General features: G+C 38.8%; 1 protein-coding gene across 2 annotated transcripts in view; it reads right to left on the minus strand.

Annotated features, from left to right (window-relative positions):
* Positions 1-17,365, minus strand: part of THSD7B (thrombospondin type 1 domain containing 7B) — a 919,482-nt gene that overhangs the window by 21,712 nt on the left and 880,405 nt on the right. For both annotated transcript variants that reach the window (XM_032145845.1, XM_058434423.1), the window contains 2 exons: positions 14,976-15,121; positions 565-724 (listed from right to left, as the gene is read on the minus strand). In XM_032145845.1, coding sequence (XP_032001736.1) covers positions 565-724; positions 14,976-15,121 — 306 coding nt within the window. The remainder of the gene's footprint in view (positions 1-564; positions 725-14,975; positions 15,122-17,365) is intronic.

Raw genomic sequence — 17,365 nt, forward strand, 5'->3', positions numbered from 1 at the left:
TATTGTCGCCTTGAACTTATGCCATACAAACTATGTTGTGTTACTAGGATTAAAATAAACTGATACATTTTATGTAACTAATAAGACTTTTATATAGAACTTCACATTTATATAGAACTTCACATTTACAGAGTGCTTTCATGAACTCACAGCCTTACTGGTTCTCACCATGCCATCACCTAGAATTCAGTCAACATTTTTTGAATGCTGGCCAATGTGCTAGGTGCTGTTGGATACGGAATTAACATCACAGTTTCTAGATGAAGAAATCATTGCTCACAGGGGCTAGACTACATACCCCAAGTAAAACAATGAAGTGATAGAGACATGATTCTAACTTAGCTCTTAAGTTTCCAAATCCAGTGCCTTTTTTTTTTTTTCTTTTGCCTACTTTGGCTCCATCAGAGCAGGAGGTATATTCCAAAGTGATAACCACAATTAAAAATGAATTAAAGTTATTTAAAAACTTTAATTTTGATGAGCTAGAGCATCTCTAGGAAAACAGTAGTAAAATAAAGAAAAAGATCACCATGGGAGGCACTCCCCATCACTAGCATTGCATACCTGGGCAAGGCACAGAACACAGCTGCTTCAGGATGCTGTCCTGAAAGGGCATTTCTCCACACAGTGCATCCTCGACACGTCCAGCTGCATGAGATATTGAACCATTGTGGACCATGCAGGAAAGGCTGCGGATCTGAACTCCTTCCCCACAGTCTCCACCCTATGAGAGGAAAGGATACTTTCACAATTACCCAAATAATTCACATCTCAAAGTTTTGGCTCTTGCCACCTCTTGCCTAAGAAGACCACAGTTGCATATTTTGGTAGCTTCCTCCTCTTGTGAGCTGTCTCTCAATTGTTGACAATAAAGCATCCCTGAGCAACACTGCCAGAGCTGACAGAGAAGCTTCAGTGGGAATGCAAATCATGCCATGGAACCTATGTACTTAGCATATGACAATTCATTTTGGAACTCAGCCAAGATTGACTAAGAAAGAAAACAATACATAATTTGTCTAGGTGTATGTGATAAAATGACCTAATCTGTAATCACCAATGAGAACACGTAAAGTTACAGGGCATAAATTTCTTTTATTTTACCTGTTTTTCTTTTTTATAGAATTCGGTACTTTTTTATATGGATTAGATTGAGATTTCTAATAAAACACTGTTTTTCTCTGCTGCCACAAGAATTTGTTTCCACAGCATGCCTTCTATGCTGAATAATGTTCCTTGAAGACATGTCATACCCATCTCACTTAGATATTCTAGGCAATTATAAAAATTTTGTACAGTGTCTCACAGAAACAGAAGCTTAGAATTGGATGGCTCCTAGCGGTAAACTGGCCCAACGATCTGCCTGATAGAAGGTTTCCTACTATAAAATTTTTTGGCAGAGAAGACTTCAGCTCCAAAATGTCAGCATAGAAGCAAGCTGACTTCACCCTTCCTCCAGCCCCCCACAGAAAACCAAAAACAAATATTCAATGCTGAGACTATCATCAGCCATATCTCAGAGCTCAAATATGAGGATAAGACAGTTCCTGGTGCCACAGAGAAGTGAAAAAACTCAGTAAGTGGTAAGAGAATCAGACTTTCCTATCTGCAATAGCCCTCCCCCAAATCTGCCCAGAACCAAGTGCACAGAAATTTTCCCCTTTACTCATGGTTTCTGTGCTGTGAAATGTGAGATTGAGGTAGATAACCAGCTTCCCCATCATCTTCAGTATCCTGGCAGGAGGCCTGTCCCTGCCTCAACCCACCGGAAGCATGGGAAGTGCCTGAAGAAAGAAACATCCCTAAGTGAGAGGTGACAGCATGCTGGCACTCCTCACAGCCCTTGCTCGCTCTTGGCGCCTCCTCTGCCTGGGCTCCCACTTTGGTGGCACTTGAGGAGCCCTTCAGCCCACCGCTGCACTGTGGGAGCCCCTTTCTGGGCTGGCCAAGGTGGTAGCCAGCTCCCTCAGCTTGCAGGGAGTGTGGAGGGAGAGGCGCGAGTGGGAAACGGGGCTGCGCGTGGCGCTTGCGGGCCGGCTGGAGTTCCGGGTGGGTGTGGGCTTGGCGGGCCCCGCACTAGGAGCAGCCGGCCGGCCCTGCCGGTCCCGGGCAATGAGGGACTAGCACCCGGGCCAGCGGCTGCGGAGGGTGTACTGGGTCCCCCAGCAGTGCCAGCCCATGGGCGCTGCGCTCGATTTCTCACCAGGCCTTAGCTGCCTTCCCACAGGGCAGGCCTCGGACCTGCAGCCCGCCATGCCTGAGCCTCCCACCCCCTCCATGGGCTCCTGTGCAGCCAGAGCCTCCCCAACTAGTGCCACCCCCTGCTCCACGGTGCCCAGTCCCATCAACCACCCAAGGGCTGAGGAGTGCGGGCACATGGCGCAGGACTGGCAGGCAGCTCCACCTGCAGCCCCAGAGCAAGATCCACTGGGTGAAGCTGGCTGGGCTCCTGAGTCTGGTGGAGATGTGGAGAACCTTCATGTCTAGCTCAGGGATTGTAAATGCACCAATCAGCACCCTGCGTCTAGCTCAGGGTCTGTGAATGCACCAATCCACACTCTGTATCTAGCTGCTCTGGTAGGGCCTTGGAGAACCTTTGTGTCCATACTCTGTATCTAACTGATCTGATGGGGACGTGGAGAATCTTTATGTCTAGCTCAGGGATTGTAAACACACCAATCAGCGCCCTGTCAAAACAGACCACTGGGCTCTACCAATCAGCAGGACGTGGGTGAGGCTAGATAAGAGAATAAAAGCAGGCTGCCCGAGCCAGCAGCGGCAACCCGCTTGGGTCCCCTTCCACACTGTGGAAGCTTTGTTCTTTCGCTGTTTGCAATAAATCTTGCTACTGCTCACTCTTTGGGTCCACACTGCTTTTATGAGCTGTAACACTCACCGCGAAGGTCTGCAGCTTCACTCCTGAAGCCAGCGAGACCACGAGCCCACCGGGAGGAAAGAACAACTCCAGACGCGCAGCCTTAAGAGCTGTAACACTCACCGCGAAGGTCTACAGCTTCTCTCCTGAGCCAGGGAAACCACGAACCCACCAGAAGGAAGAAACTCTGAACACATCCGAACATCAGAAGGAACAAACTCCGGACATGCCGCCTTTAGAACCGTAACACTCACCGCGAGGGTCCGCGGCTTCATTCTTGAAGTCAGTGAGACCAAGAACCCAGTAATTCCGGACACATAAGGACATCCAGAGACAAAGAGGGGAGGGATGACTACTATCCCCCAGCTCTGAAAACTCTGTTCTGTACTTCATCCAAAGGAGACACCAAGTCAAAGTGGCTGTTCAGCAGTACCATGCTGTAGGAGGTTGGTTTCACAGATCCCCTAGGCATGAACCCCTACCTAGCCTTCTCACACTATTGGGATATCCCCTTGGGGACCTCCCTTATTCACGATAGGCAGCACACTAATTGTTTACTGAAGCAAATCAAACCTAGGCTCAAGATGCTATCTAGTGCTGAAAAGAAGGCCAGAACTTAGCAGTAGAAAAAAAGAAAGAAAACCAACAGTTAAATTACAAAGAATTACTAAAAAATAATATCCAATAAAAACCAAAACAAGCCACACCGACAAGCCTGGAATTAATAGATAATCCTTTCACATAAAGACAGAGATGTACGTCCATTAAAAAAACAAGGGAAACAGGGAAGCAGGACCACCCCAGATGAATAAAGAAAGGAACAAGTGCGTGATCCTAACAACATGGATACGTGAGCTCTCTGAGCCAGAATTCAGAATAACAATTTCTAGAATACTCTATGATCTCCAAGATAATACAGAAAATCTATTCAGAAATTTATCAGAGACATTAAACAGAGTTTGAAATAATAATTTTAAAAAATAGAAATATTGAAACAACTACATTTGCTGAACTGAAAAATTCATTAGAGCCTATCAAAAGTGGAACGGATCAAGCAGAGAAAAGAATTAGGGAGATCAAAGACAGGTTATCTGAAAATACAGTCAGAAGAGAAAAAGAATGAAAGGGAATGAAGACTGCCTACAAGATATAGAAAATTACCCCAAAAGACCAAATCTAGGATTTATTGGTGCTCAAAAGGGAGTTGAGCAAGAGCAAAGCATAGAAAACATATTCAAATAAAAAACAACAGAAAACTTTCCCAAACTTGGGAATGATATAAATATCTAGGTACTGCAAGGTCAGAGAACACCAAACAGATATGACCCAAAAAAGACTATCATAAGGCTCATAATAATCAAACTTTCCAAGGTGAAGGAGAAAAAGAGGACCTTAAAAACCTTAAGACAGAATAAGCAAACAATATATAAAGGAGCTCCTGTTTATCTGGCAACAGATCTTTCAATGGAAATCGTACAGGGTAGGAGGGAGTGGGACATTTTCAAAGTTCTGAAGGAAAAAAAATCCACTGCCCAAGCATACTGTATCCAGCAAAGTTATCCTCCAGATATAAAGGCAGGATAAAGTCCTTTACAGACAAACAAAAGCTGAGATAATTCACCGCCACCAGACTTCTCTTATGAGAAATGCTAAAGGGGGTTCTTCAGTTTGAAAGAACAAAACACAAATGTGCAAAAAGAAAGCATAGGAAAAATTAAGCACATGGACAAACATGGAATATCCTAATAACTGTAATTGTGGCGTGCAATTCACTCATAACTGAATTTGAAGCCCCAAAAAACATCTACCAAAAATAATAACAGCTACAGCAACCTGCTAAGAGATAGGTAATATAAAAATATGTCAGTTGAGAAAAATGAAAGTCAAAATGTCAGGGGGGCAAAGTGAAAGTGTAAATTTTTTTTTTGTTTCTATTATTTACTTTGTGATCTAAGTGAACGTGTCATCTCTTCAGAATAACTTGTCATACAGGATATTTTTGTAAGCTTCGTGGTAACCATAATGCAAAAACTTATAATAGGTTTACCAAAAGTAAAACGCAACAAATTAAAACATACTAATAGAGAAAATAACTTCACCACAAAGGAAGAGGGGAAAAAACTAAAAGAGGAGTTACAAAGCAATTAGAAAACAAGCAACAAAATGGCAGTAACAAGTTCCTATCAATAACACTGATTGTAAATAGACTCCATTTTCCATTTAAAAGACATAGAGTGTCTGAATGGATAAAGGAACAAGTCCCAAGTATATACTGTCTACAAGAAACTCACCTTACCTATAAAGACACATATAGTGAAAGACATTGAAAGTGAAGGAATAAAAAAAGACATTCCATGCAACTGGAAACCAAAAAGAGAAGGAGCAGCTACATTTACATCAGCTAAAATAGTCTACAAATCAGAGACTGTAAAAATAGACAAAGAAGGTCACTATATAATGATAAAGGTGTCAATTCAGCAAGAGGATATCGCAATTGTAATTGTTGATAGACCCAACACTGGACTTCCCAAGTATATAAAGAAAACATTAATAGATTTAAAGGGAGAGAGAGAGAGACCGCAATACAATAATAGTAGAACATTTCAACACTCCACTCTCAGTAATTGACAGGACAGACACATAATCAACAAAGAAACACTAGAGTTAAACTACGTTAGACCAAATAGGTCTAACAGATATTTATAGAATATTTCACCCAATCGTTGTAGAATATACATTCTTTTCATCAGCACATAGGACATTCTTCAGAATAAACCATATCTTGGGTCGCAAAGCAAGTTTCAACAAATCCAAAAAAGTAGAAATCATATCAAGTATGTTTTCTGATCACAAGGGAATGCTGCTAGAAATAAATAACAAGAGGAAACTTAAAAACTACACAAATACATGGAAATTAAACAACATGCTCCTGAATAACCAACAAATAAATTAAAAAATTAAGAAAATGTAAAAATTTCTTAAAACAATGAAATGGAGATATAACAAACCAAAATCTATGAGATACAGCAAAAGCAGTATTAAGAGGGAAGTTTACAGCAATAAATGTCTACATTGAAAAAGTAGAAAGAATTTCAAATAAACAATTTAATGATGTACTTCAAGGTACTAGAAATGCAAGAACAAACCAAACCTCAAATTAGTAGAAAGACAAAATCATATACATCAGAGTAGCCATAAGTGAAAGTGGTCTCATCATACAGAAGATCAAATGCTCAAATCTTTGTTTTTTTTTTAAAAATAAACAAAACTGACAAACTTTTAGCTAGACTAAGAAAAAAGAAAGAAGACCCAAATAAGTAATATCAAACCCCAAAAGGAGACACAAACACTGAGATCACAGAAATACAAATAATAATTACAGTATATTATGAGCAACCAAATGCCAACAATTTGAAAAACTTAGACTAAATTGATAAATTCCTGGACATAAACAACCTTTCAAGATTGAACAATGAATAGAAAATGTCAACAAATGAATAACAAGTAAGAAAACTGAAGCTGTACTTAAAAGTCTCCCATGGAAAAAAAAACCCAGACTCTGATGGCTTCATTAATGAATTCTACCAAACATTTAATGTGGAACTAATACCAATTCTACTCAAATTATTTAAATAAAATTGAAGAGGAGGGAATACTTCATAATTTATTCCATGAAGCCAGCTTTCCCTGATCCAAGACCAGAAACGGGCATAGCGAAAGTAGAAAACTATAGGCCAGTATCACTGGTGAAAATAAATGTAAAAATCCTGAACAAAATATTAGCAAACCAAATTCAACAATGCATTAAAAAGATCATTCACCATGATCAGGTGGTATTCATTTCAGGAATGTAAGGATGGTACACCACATGCAGGAATAACATGCAAAATTATCAGAAGCAAGAACAAAAAACATGTGATCATTTCAATAGATGCTGAAAAGCATTTGATAAAATTCAGTATCCCTTTATGATAGAAACTCTTGACAAATTAGATACAGAAAGAAAAAGATCTCAAAATAGTAAAGATTTCATGTGACAGACTCATAGCTAACATTGTATTGAATGGAAAAAAATGGAAAGCGTTTGCTCTAAGATCTGGAACAAGGCAAGGATGCCTACTTTTACCACTTTCGTTCAACATAATACTGGAAGTCTTAGCCATAGCAATTAGTCAAGAGAAGGAAATAAAGGACATCTAAGTTGGAAAGGAAGACATCAAATTAGCCTTGTTCGCAGATAATATGATCTTATACTTACAAAAACATAAAGGCTCTACCAAAAAACTCTTGTAACTGATAAAAGAATTAAGTAAAGTTGCAAGATACAAAATCAACATACAGAAATCAGTAGCATTTATATACACCAACAGTGAACAATCTGAAAAATAAATCAAGAATGCAATCTCATTTGCAATAGCTATCAAGGATATAAAACACCTGCAAATCAATTTAACCAAAAAAAGTGAAAGAGCTATACAAGGAAAAGCATAAAATGCTAATGAAAGTAATTGAAGATGATATATGAAAATGGAAAGATATTCTATGCACATGGATTGGAAGAGCTAGTATTAAAATGATGATACTTCCCAAAGCAATTTACAGATTTAGTGCAATCCCCATCAAAATACCAAAGACATTCGTCACATACATAGAAAAACATCATAAAACGTATATGGAACTCAAAATATCAATGCAGTGGCATAATCAGGGCTCACTACAGCCTTGACCTCTCAGACTCAAGCCATCTTCCCACCTTAGCCCCCTGAGTATCTGGGATGAGAGGCATCCACCACCACACCTGGCTAACTTTTTTTTTTTTTTTAATTTTAGTAGAGATGAGGTCTCACTATGTTACCCAAGCTGGTCTCCAACTCCTGAGCACAAGGGATTCTCCCACCTCAGCCTCCCCAAGTGTTGGGATTACAGGCGTGAGCCACTGTGTCCAGCTGGAACTCAAAATATCTTGAATAGCCAAAGCAATCCTGAGCAAAAAGAACAATGCTGAAAGCATCACACTACTTGACTTCAAAATATACTACAAACCTGTAGTAGGCAAATCAGCATGGCACTGGCACAAAAACAGATACTTAGACAAATGAAACAAAATAAAAAACGCAGACTTATATGCATGATAAAACCCCCAGATTTAGATCCAGATTTCTATTCATGCATTTATAGCCAACTCATTTTTGACAAAGGTGCCAAGAACATGCAGTGGGGAAAGGATAGTCTCTTCAATAAATATTACTAGGAAAACTGGATAAGCATATGCAGAAAAATAAAACTAGTCCTCTATCTTTCAACATACAAAAAAATCAAATCAAAATGTATTAAAGTCTTAAACCTAAGAACCAAAACTTTGAAACTACTAGAAGAAAAGAACTTTGGGAATATGCTCCAGGATATTGGTCTGGGAAAAGATTTTTTTTCTTTCATGTAAGATATCAAAGCACAGGCAATCAAAGCAAAAATAGACAAATGGGATTACAAGAGGCTAAAAAGCTTCTGCACAGCAAACAATCAACAAAGTGAAGAGACAACCAACAGAATGGGAGAAAATGTTTGCAAACTACCCATGTAACAAGGACTTAATAACAAGAATAAATAAAGAGTTCAAAGAACTCAATAGCAAAAAAACCCAAATAATCCAATTTAAAAATGGACAAAAGACCTGAGTAGACATTTCTCAAAAGAAGACATGCAAATAGCCAACTGCCATATGAAAAAAAAGTTCAACATTAGTACTTATCAAAAAATGTAAATCAAAAGCATAATGAGATATCATCTTACCCCAGCTAAAATGGCTATCATAAAAAAGACAGATAATAATAGATGCTGGTGAGGATGTGGACAAAGGGGAACCCTTGAATGCTGCTGGTGGGAATTTAAATAAGTACAGCCATTATGGAAAACTGTATGGAGGTTCCTCTAAAAACTAAAAATGGAAGTACCATATACAGAAATTCTACTACTGAATATATACACACACACAAACATACACACACACACATTTATATACTCAAGAGAAGGGAAAGAGGTCAATCAATTGAAGAGACAACTGCACTTCCATGTTTATTGCAGCACAATTCACAATAGTCAAACTATGGAATCAACCTAAGTGCACATCAATGGATGAATGGATAAAGAACACGTGGTACAATGTATACAAATGGACTATTATACAACCATAAGGAAGAATAAAATCCTGTCACTTGCAGAAACATAAATGGAACTGGAGCTCATTAAGTGAAATAAGCCAAACAGAAAGACAAATATCATATGTTCTCACTCACATGTGGAAGCTAAAAAGGTGGATCTCACAAAGATAGAGAGTTAAGATTGGTAGTTACCAGGGGCAAGGAATGCTAGGGGTAAGGGGGGGGTGAAGACAGGTTGATTAATGAGTACAAATATATAGTTTGATAAAAGAAATAAGACCCAGTATTTGATAGATCAGTAGGGTGACTATAGCTTACAATAATCTACTATATATTTCAAAATGGCCAGAAGAGAATAATTTGAGTTGTTCTGGCATAAAGGAAAATATATAAGGTAATGGATATCCCAATTACACTGACTTGATATTTATGAATTATATGAATATACTAAGTTATCATATATACCCAAAAAATATATACTTCTATTATGTATCAAAAATATAGTTCTAAAATAAAAAATAAAATTTTGTCAGGCACTCATGAGATGAGTATCTTCAATTTTAGTCAGGTGTTCACATTTCAAAGAAGTCTATTAGATATTTGGATAACTTCAGTTGATAGCTTTGTTTTCATGTAGATATTCTAGAAAACAGAGTCCAAGGCAAAACTTTTACACTAAGAAGCAATCCTAGTATGGCTAGAGTAGAGGTAAAAGATAACTGAAGCAGGAAAGGAGGGGACGCTAACATGAGGTAGTGCGTTACCAAGCTGGCCTCAGCTTCACAAACAAGCACGGCTGGTTTCTTGGCTACCCATATCATCTTCCAGACAGGTCACGGGGTATCACCATATCTCAGTACCATTCATGAAGAGCAGGGAGGAGAGGAAAGAAAGGAGAGGCACTTAAATGTCAACAACTCCTAGGATCCAGTTCTTATTGATCAATAGTCATTTTAGGAAGTCTTAACTCCTCTGTACTTACAAGCTGTGTTACTCAGCTTCCACTAAGTCCAGAAGTTGGTGGAAGAGCTAGAGGCTTTGTGACTATTGCTGCTGCTATGGATGCTAAGACAAAGAAGAAAAGTGAAGGTGGGAGCAAGAGACAAAATAAGGGAGAACAAGAGAAGTGAGAGAGTGGGGGCGGGGGGGTTGGGGAGAGACGGGGAGAGAGAGAGAGAGAGATCGGAGTAGGGACTCAGGCCTTCAAACTTCCCAGTCTTTTTGCACCTCTGTTGCTGCAGTCAGGTATGCTACATGCTACAATCCATTAGTAGATGACAGTCTGACAACTATGCACTTGAAAACTGAGTGTCCCCTCCTTCTTATCCCTCTTCCCCTGCAGGACTCCCAAACTGCATTGTCTAGATTTTAGAGCTGCTATGGCCCTTGCAGAGGCAGGAGTAAAGTAGGGCAAGGTGGCCCGCTAAAGCAGTCATGACAGCGTTCCAGGACATGGAGCAAGTGATCCCTGGGCTTATGGGTCAGCTGGGCATCGGCCATGCCAGGGCACAGTGACAGCAGCTGTTGGGCATCAAGGGAAGGTCACGGATAAGCTGCTGGACGGTGCAGGATGGTATAGAATGGCTGCTCATAAAGCTTCTTAACATAGGGAAGTTGTGACTCAAAGACATACTGGCACAAAAGAAAAAGGGAAACTTGGAGGACATGAAGTTGTAGCAACTTTAAATCTAAAGAATCTGAGCAGTCACAAGCATTAGGGACACTGTACCCTCTTTTAAAGAAGTGTTAAGAGGAATTATGATTTATTTATCTAAGATAGTCTCTTAGTCTGTTCATGTTGCTATAATAAAATACCTTAGATTGGGTAATTTATAAACAATGGAAATTTATTGCTTATGGTTCTGGAGGCTGCAAAATCCTAGATCAAGGTGCCAGTGAAGCGTTTATTATTATTGTTATTATTATTATTATTATTGAGATGGAGTGTCACTTTGTTACCTAAGCTGGAGTGCAGTGGGGCGATCTCAGCTCACTGCAACCTCCGCCTCCCAGGTTCAAGTGATTCTCCTGCCTCAGCCTCCCGAGTAGCTGAGATTACAGGCAGCTATTTTTTTTTTTTTTTTTTTGTATTTGTAGTAGACATGGGGTTTCATCATGTTGTTCAGGCTGGTGTCAAACCTCTGACCTCAAGCAATTCACCTTCCTCGGCCTCCCAAAATTCTAGGATAACAGGTGTGAGCCAACACACCCCACCTGAAGTGTTTACATGAGAGCCAGGTCCTCATAGATGGTGACTGCTGGGTGTCCTCAAATGGTACAAGGGAAGAAGAATCTCCTCCAGGCCTCTTTTATAAGGACATTAATACCATTCATGAGGGTGGAGCCCTCATGCCCTTATCACCTCCCAATAACTCCACTTCTGAATTCCATCACATTGGGGGTTATGTTTCAACATGTGAGTTTGGAGGAGGAGGCACAAACATTCAGCCCACAGCACACAGTCGTTTCCACATTTGTTTTATCAGTATTTCATAATTGCTGTAATAATTTCTATGCTTGTTATGAAACTGTCCCAAAAAAGCACCACAATTTTAAATTTAAACGCATTTTTTGGAGATAAATGGAAGTTTAAAATCAATTCATAGTAGATTTATTCAAAGCAAATATTCTAGTAAATGTTTATTCCCTAGAGTGAAAAACAATAGGTATAAATTACTCCGGGGAAGGGAGGGCTCACTTATAACTTATTATTCCATATGATAGATTCATTGCAGAATTGTCTAGGTGTATGTTTTACTGTGGAGTATTAGACTTTGTGTACCTGGAAAGAAGAGTTTAAAGATACTGCAACATGCATGAAATTTGAAAGTTTTGAAAGTACTGATACATGGACCCTTAGGTAAAATATGCAGTTTATTAAAGTGGTTTTTTTTTTTTTTTTTACACACCATGAGACAGAGTGTGAAGAAATAACAGGAAACAAACTTATGCTACAGATCACTTTAAAAACTAAGACAAATAACAGTGTGCTCCTAGTATGCATCTTGGGATCAGTCCATATTCAACCTTAATCACTTATACCTTTGACAACAACAGCCACAATGTGAAGAGAAATCAGCAACAGAATAATAATTTCTGTCATAAAGCAAACATTCACTCATCCACAGTCAAGAGATTTTACACACTAGGGCCTGAAAACAGACCCGGGTTTCTAAGAGAAAGAGTGTAAATGGCAAAGGTTCTCTCGTTAACTCCCCATTGCCTAGAGCATTAATAGAGGTTTTGTATACAATGAATTGGCATTACTGCCTAATGTGAATAGGCAGATGGTGCTTATAATCATAATCACCGTTTTAATAAAAATTAAAATTCTAACTGTAACTATTGAGCTCTTATGTCTATTACTATGCAAAGTACTTTAACTTACCTACTTCCTGCCCACATAACCAGCGAAATAGGTACTACTGCTACCCCTACTATATAAAAAAGAAAACAGATGTTTGGAGAGTTTATAGACTTGGCCAGAAATGCAGAACTAAAAATTGGCAGAACCATGACCAAAATTAGGGCTGCTAGACTCCAGAATCTGAGCTCCTCAAGCAGATTTATGAGCATATGTGTGTATATGTGTTAGCAGCTGAGAAACTTGGGAAGAGTTAAGAAATGCTAAAAAAGAAAGTGATGCCTGAGGATAAATACTTCCTTTTTCACATAAGATACTGGCAGAATTGGCACATCCACTGTGTCCCACGCGAGCTTCTTTTATTATGGGTTGATACTTGTGAAGGCAAGCAGCCACCTAAATATCATCACCACCCTCATTGAATGAGATCCCAACTTGTGTTTGGCAGGCAAGGACATGCTAGGACAAAAGGAAGCACAAATGCAGTGGTAGAAAGATGTTTTTCCTTTGTGTAAAAAGGCCCACGTGCATTTTGATCAGTAATTTTAAAAATCCAGCTTATATATAAATTTAAGTATAGTAAGTTTTTAAAAAAGATATGGTGTTACCTATCTCACAAAGAGTTAACAATTAGGCTCCAGGAAAAGTAGGAATGTAGCTGGAAGTCAGGAAAAACTCAACTTAGATATTGTCATGATTCCCTTTCTCTTGCACCTCTGCTTTACTTTGTGTCATTTTCGGTGTGCTTTTTGCTTCTGAGTGACTGACTTCATCTATAAGATAGAAAAATGTGGCAACGAAGAGCTTCTGATTACAGTATCTTGGAATCAGATCAATTTCATTTTAAATTATTGGGGAAGAGTGCTGATTGGCACTGTTTGGGTAAGTGCCCACCCTAGAATAATTAACTATAGACTTGTTCATTGAAGCTTTTGCATAGATTAAGTCTATCTCCAGAGTTTCTTCCCAACTAGAAGTGTCAGTGAATGGGACTCACTCTATCTAGAAATCTGAGGCAGCTCTGAAGGTTCTGGAAGCACAAACCAATCACCTACCCTGGTGGGTCTCCAGAAGCCTTGTCAGGGCTTTCAAAACTAGGTATTTCCAATAGATGCCATAACCCTCCACCCATCACCAGCACCACTACAGAGAATGACCACCACCCATCACTCTTGCCCTTATTGTTTTTGTAAAAGCTCAACATTTGACAGCAAAACACTGCATTTGGCATTTTCCTATAATATTCCTATGGAACAAGTTGCTAGACTTGCCTATCAAAGCTATAGATTCCTGATACCTGAGAAGATAAAAGAGAAAATGCCAAAAACAGGTAAGGTACAGTAGTAGTTGTATTTTTGGTAAGACTTGGAGTGTGGACATTGTCAGTTCTCTGTCCCTCTGTCTCTCCCTCCCTCCCATCCTTTGTCCTCTCTCTTCTTCCTAACATGCAACTTTCCTCTCCCTTCCCCTGAAATGGCTTCCTAAATTCTTTGAGCTTATTTTCTCTATTCTGTCAAAGCAGTCCCAATGATAAGGAGCAATATTCCTTCGATTTTTGTAAATGAGTCCAAACAACATTTAAATATTGCTGAATACTTAGGAAAGAATTTAGACTGGTAGACAAAGTATTAATATTTAAAGCTATTAAGTTACTTCTGAATTGGTTAATTAGCATAGTTACCTTATTTTCTCTAAAAATGAGACTGAACAAATGTACCACGCATTTTTGTTCCTCTGGGACCTATTAAAATACATAGGCATTTAACTTCTGCAAGATAATCACGTTGCCTGACAATGTTATCCTGACAGGAACACTAAACAACTCTATGAGAATACTCTGCAGATTTCTTAATGCATAATCAAAATTATTGTTACCTAATTAAAGTATGCTTTGGAACATGAACTGAAGGATAAACTACTAGGATAAGAAAATAGGGAAAAGCAATGTGCTATTTCTTAAGCAAGAAGCCACAGAGAAAATGCAGTAGAGGATCTTTGCTGATCTAGCAAAAGCTCTCGGTACGTGATATACTAGGATGTTGTTAGGCATTTATCTGTAAGGCCAATAAAAAAGTAATCATTGAGGAAAATGTAGTAACCATGGTTCATGTAATAATGTTAAAATATAACTTCATACACTTTTGGTTTTCTGCTCATATGCAAGATTTTGTCTAACCCTAAAAGTGCTTCTTTAAGAAATCTAAATTTCTTAAACAATCTAAAGCAAGTTATGCATTTTCACAGCATCAGGATTTTTGCCTAATTAAATAATCCTTTGATATTCCCAACAAGCAAATAAAATAACAGAATTCTTAAGAATGCCAAGGAGATTGAAGGATCTGTGACCTGTCCTATTATAATCAGTGCTTAATGAATGGCTGTTTATTATCCTAGCAATATCACTCTGCATGAGGTTAAGCCATTTGGTTGTATTTCTCCATGTTCTGCATTGCATTAAAAATACATCATGCCAGACCCCTGGTGCTGTGAAATTTATTCCATCAGCGCATAGGTTTGACCAGACAAGTGCTTCGAATATACTGATGAATATTTCTCTAACTGTCATTACATGACCTACCTCCAATTTACATGCAGACCAGTTGCCAAGGACCCAGCTATAGCAGGGGGTCACTGGGCAGGTTTTCTGCTGGGTAAGCTCTGTGGGGCATGGCCGTCCTTCTCCTTGGGTTGGCATAATGATAAATCGAGTCCGGCTCATTCGACCTAAAATGATAAGGGAGGTGTCAGCTTTTCAGTTAGTTTGGCTTGGAAAGGGACCTGAAGAACAGAATGTTGCCTTATGCATGTTAAGTCTTCATTTTAATAGACTGAACTCTGTCCTATCCCACTTTTAGTTTTTCTGTCATTTTCATTTAGAGTTCCACAGAGACACAGGCTATCTAGGTTTTCACAATGCTTAAAGGATCTGAAATTCTGTCTTCTACTTCTTTTAGTCTTCAAAGTACAAACTTTCTATTGTTGCCAAGTAGACTGATCTTGTAAACATTGGTAGACTGTCAATTCATTTAATAAATATTTATTTATTAAGCTCTAGCATGATCAAGGCATCCTGTAGTGTGCTATGGACAGTAGTAAAATTGCCAGATGTATCTTCTACCATCAAAGACCTCATACTTTAAGCCAGGATTACAAATATTAAACCAAAATAGTGAGCATTGCCTCTTCTGTGAGGCAATGAGCATGAGCATAAACATGAGCAAGTAAGGTAAAAATCACACATAATCCAAATTATCCTAAAAAATTCCCTAGGAAGGTGCTACCCCAAGGTCCCAATAGTGTCTTTCAATTAATTCAAAACAGATAATTTTTTTCAGAGGTTTAGAACCAATTTCTTTCTTCATTGAACACAAGATAAAGTTGTTGGCTTGTATGAAGGAACCAAGATGTTTAAAAAACATATGTTCAAATACCAGTCTCCTGTTCTGCAATGAAAGACAATTGATTAGCAAAAATTGCGCAGGAAAGAGCAGTGCTCCCATATCATCTTCTGCCCCCTCCTAGGCAGAATGGTCATCAGCTCATCAAGTGGAATAGAGATGGAATAACCTACATTATTTGTTTGTGCTTCTCTCTTTCTCTTGCACTCTTTCACTCTCACTCTCTCTTTCCTACTCACTCTTATTCTTTCTGATGAAGTACTCAGCACATATAATTTAATTACTATTAGTTATTTGTGAATATGATGGACTTCCAATGTTGTTATAAATTTAAGTATGTAACTGTATTTGTGATAAATGTTAAAAGAAAAACAGGGTTCTGTGGAAGCATGCATTAGAATGGCAGCCCATTCTGAGAAGGAATCAGAGATCACTGCCATGAGCAGTGGAACTTTAAGCAGAAACTTGAAAAGATGTAAGTCAGACATGATGTGCAGAGAGAGTGCGCCACACAGAGGTGGGCGCATGTGAAGAGATGGTGAGGTGCAAAGGATCACATGTCTGAGGACCTGACAGAAGCCAGTGCAGCTGGAGCAGACAGTAATAGTGAGAAGGGCTTGAGAAAATGTTGTTAAAGCTATTAAAAGCAGAGTCTTTTAGTTGATGTCAAAGATTCTACATTTATATCCTAAGAGAAATGGAAAGCTAGTGAGGACTTCGCTTCTAGATAGAATTTACTTGAAAACCCTGGATAGAAACAATTACAGATACCTTCAAGTTTAGTGATAAGTAAGGGTGACTCACTTTCAAAGAACTAGAACTCTTAATGTCCACCAGAATATTATCACAGATTTGGTGGTAAACTAACTCTCTGAGAATATCCTCAAAGAAAACTAGGGGGTCCTAATCACTGGCTTCTAAATTCCTTAAGGTTTACACTTCCGTGCCTAACATGGTACTTCACAGACATTAAGTAAAGTGGACTATATGTTTAATTTATATTTTCATAAATTATTGATGTGATATTACGTTACATGCAAATGTGTGATATAATAATATCAATACATTGGTTGAGCTAGTACCATGTGTTGGGCAATATTTTCAACACTTCATATGCATGGACTCATTTAATAATGATAACAATCCAAGAGGAAAATTCTACTGTTTTCTCATATTATAGATGACAAAACTGAGGCACAGAGAATTTAAGTCACTTGTTTGGGCTTAAAAAAACAAACAAAGTAGGTTGCAGAACAGGATTCAAAGCAGTTTTACTCTAGTAGCTGCTTCATTAATCATGCTGCTGGGTAGACATGAGCAAGACAGCAAAGATAGCTACCTATTTCAGTCTTTTATAGGAGACATACAAGGAATTTTAGATGGTGGTTGTGTTAATTCATTTTCATGCTGCTGATAAAGACATAGCCAAGACTGAGAAGACATAGAAGTTTAATTAGACTTACAGTTCCACATGGCTGGGGAGGCCTCAGGATCATGATGGGAGGTGAAAGGCACTTCTTACATGGTGGTGGTAAGACAAAAATGAGGAAGAGGCAAAAGCAGAAACCCC

The sequence above is a fragment of the Hylobates moloch genome, unplaced genomic scaffold, assembly GCF_009828535.3.
Source record: "Hylobates moloch isolate HMO894 unplaced genomic scaffold, HMol_V3 SCAFFOLD_24, whole genome shotgun sequence".
Taxonomy (NCBI): Eukaryota; Metazoa; Chordata; class Mammalia; order Primates; family Hylobatidae; genus Hylobates; species Hylobates moloch.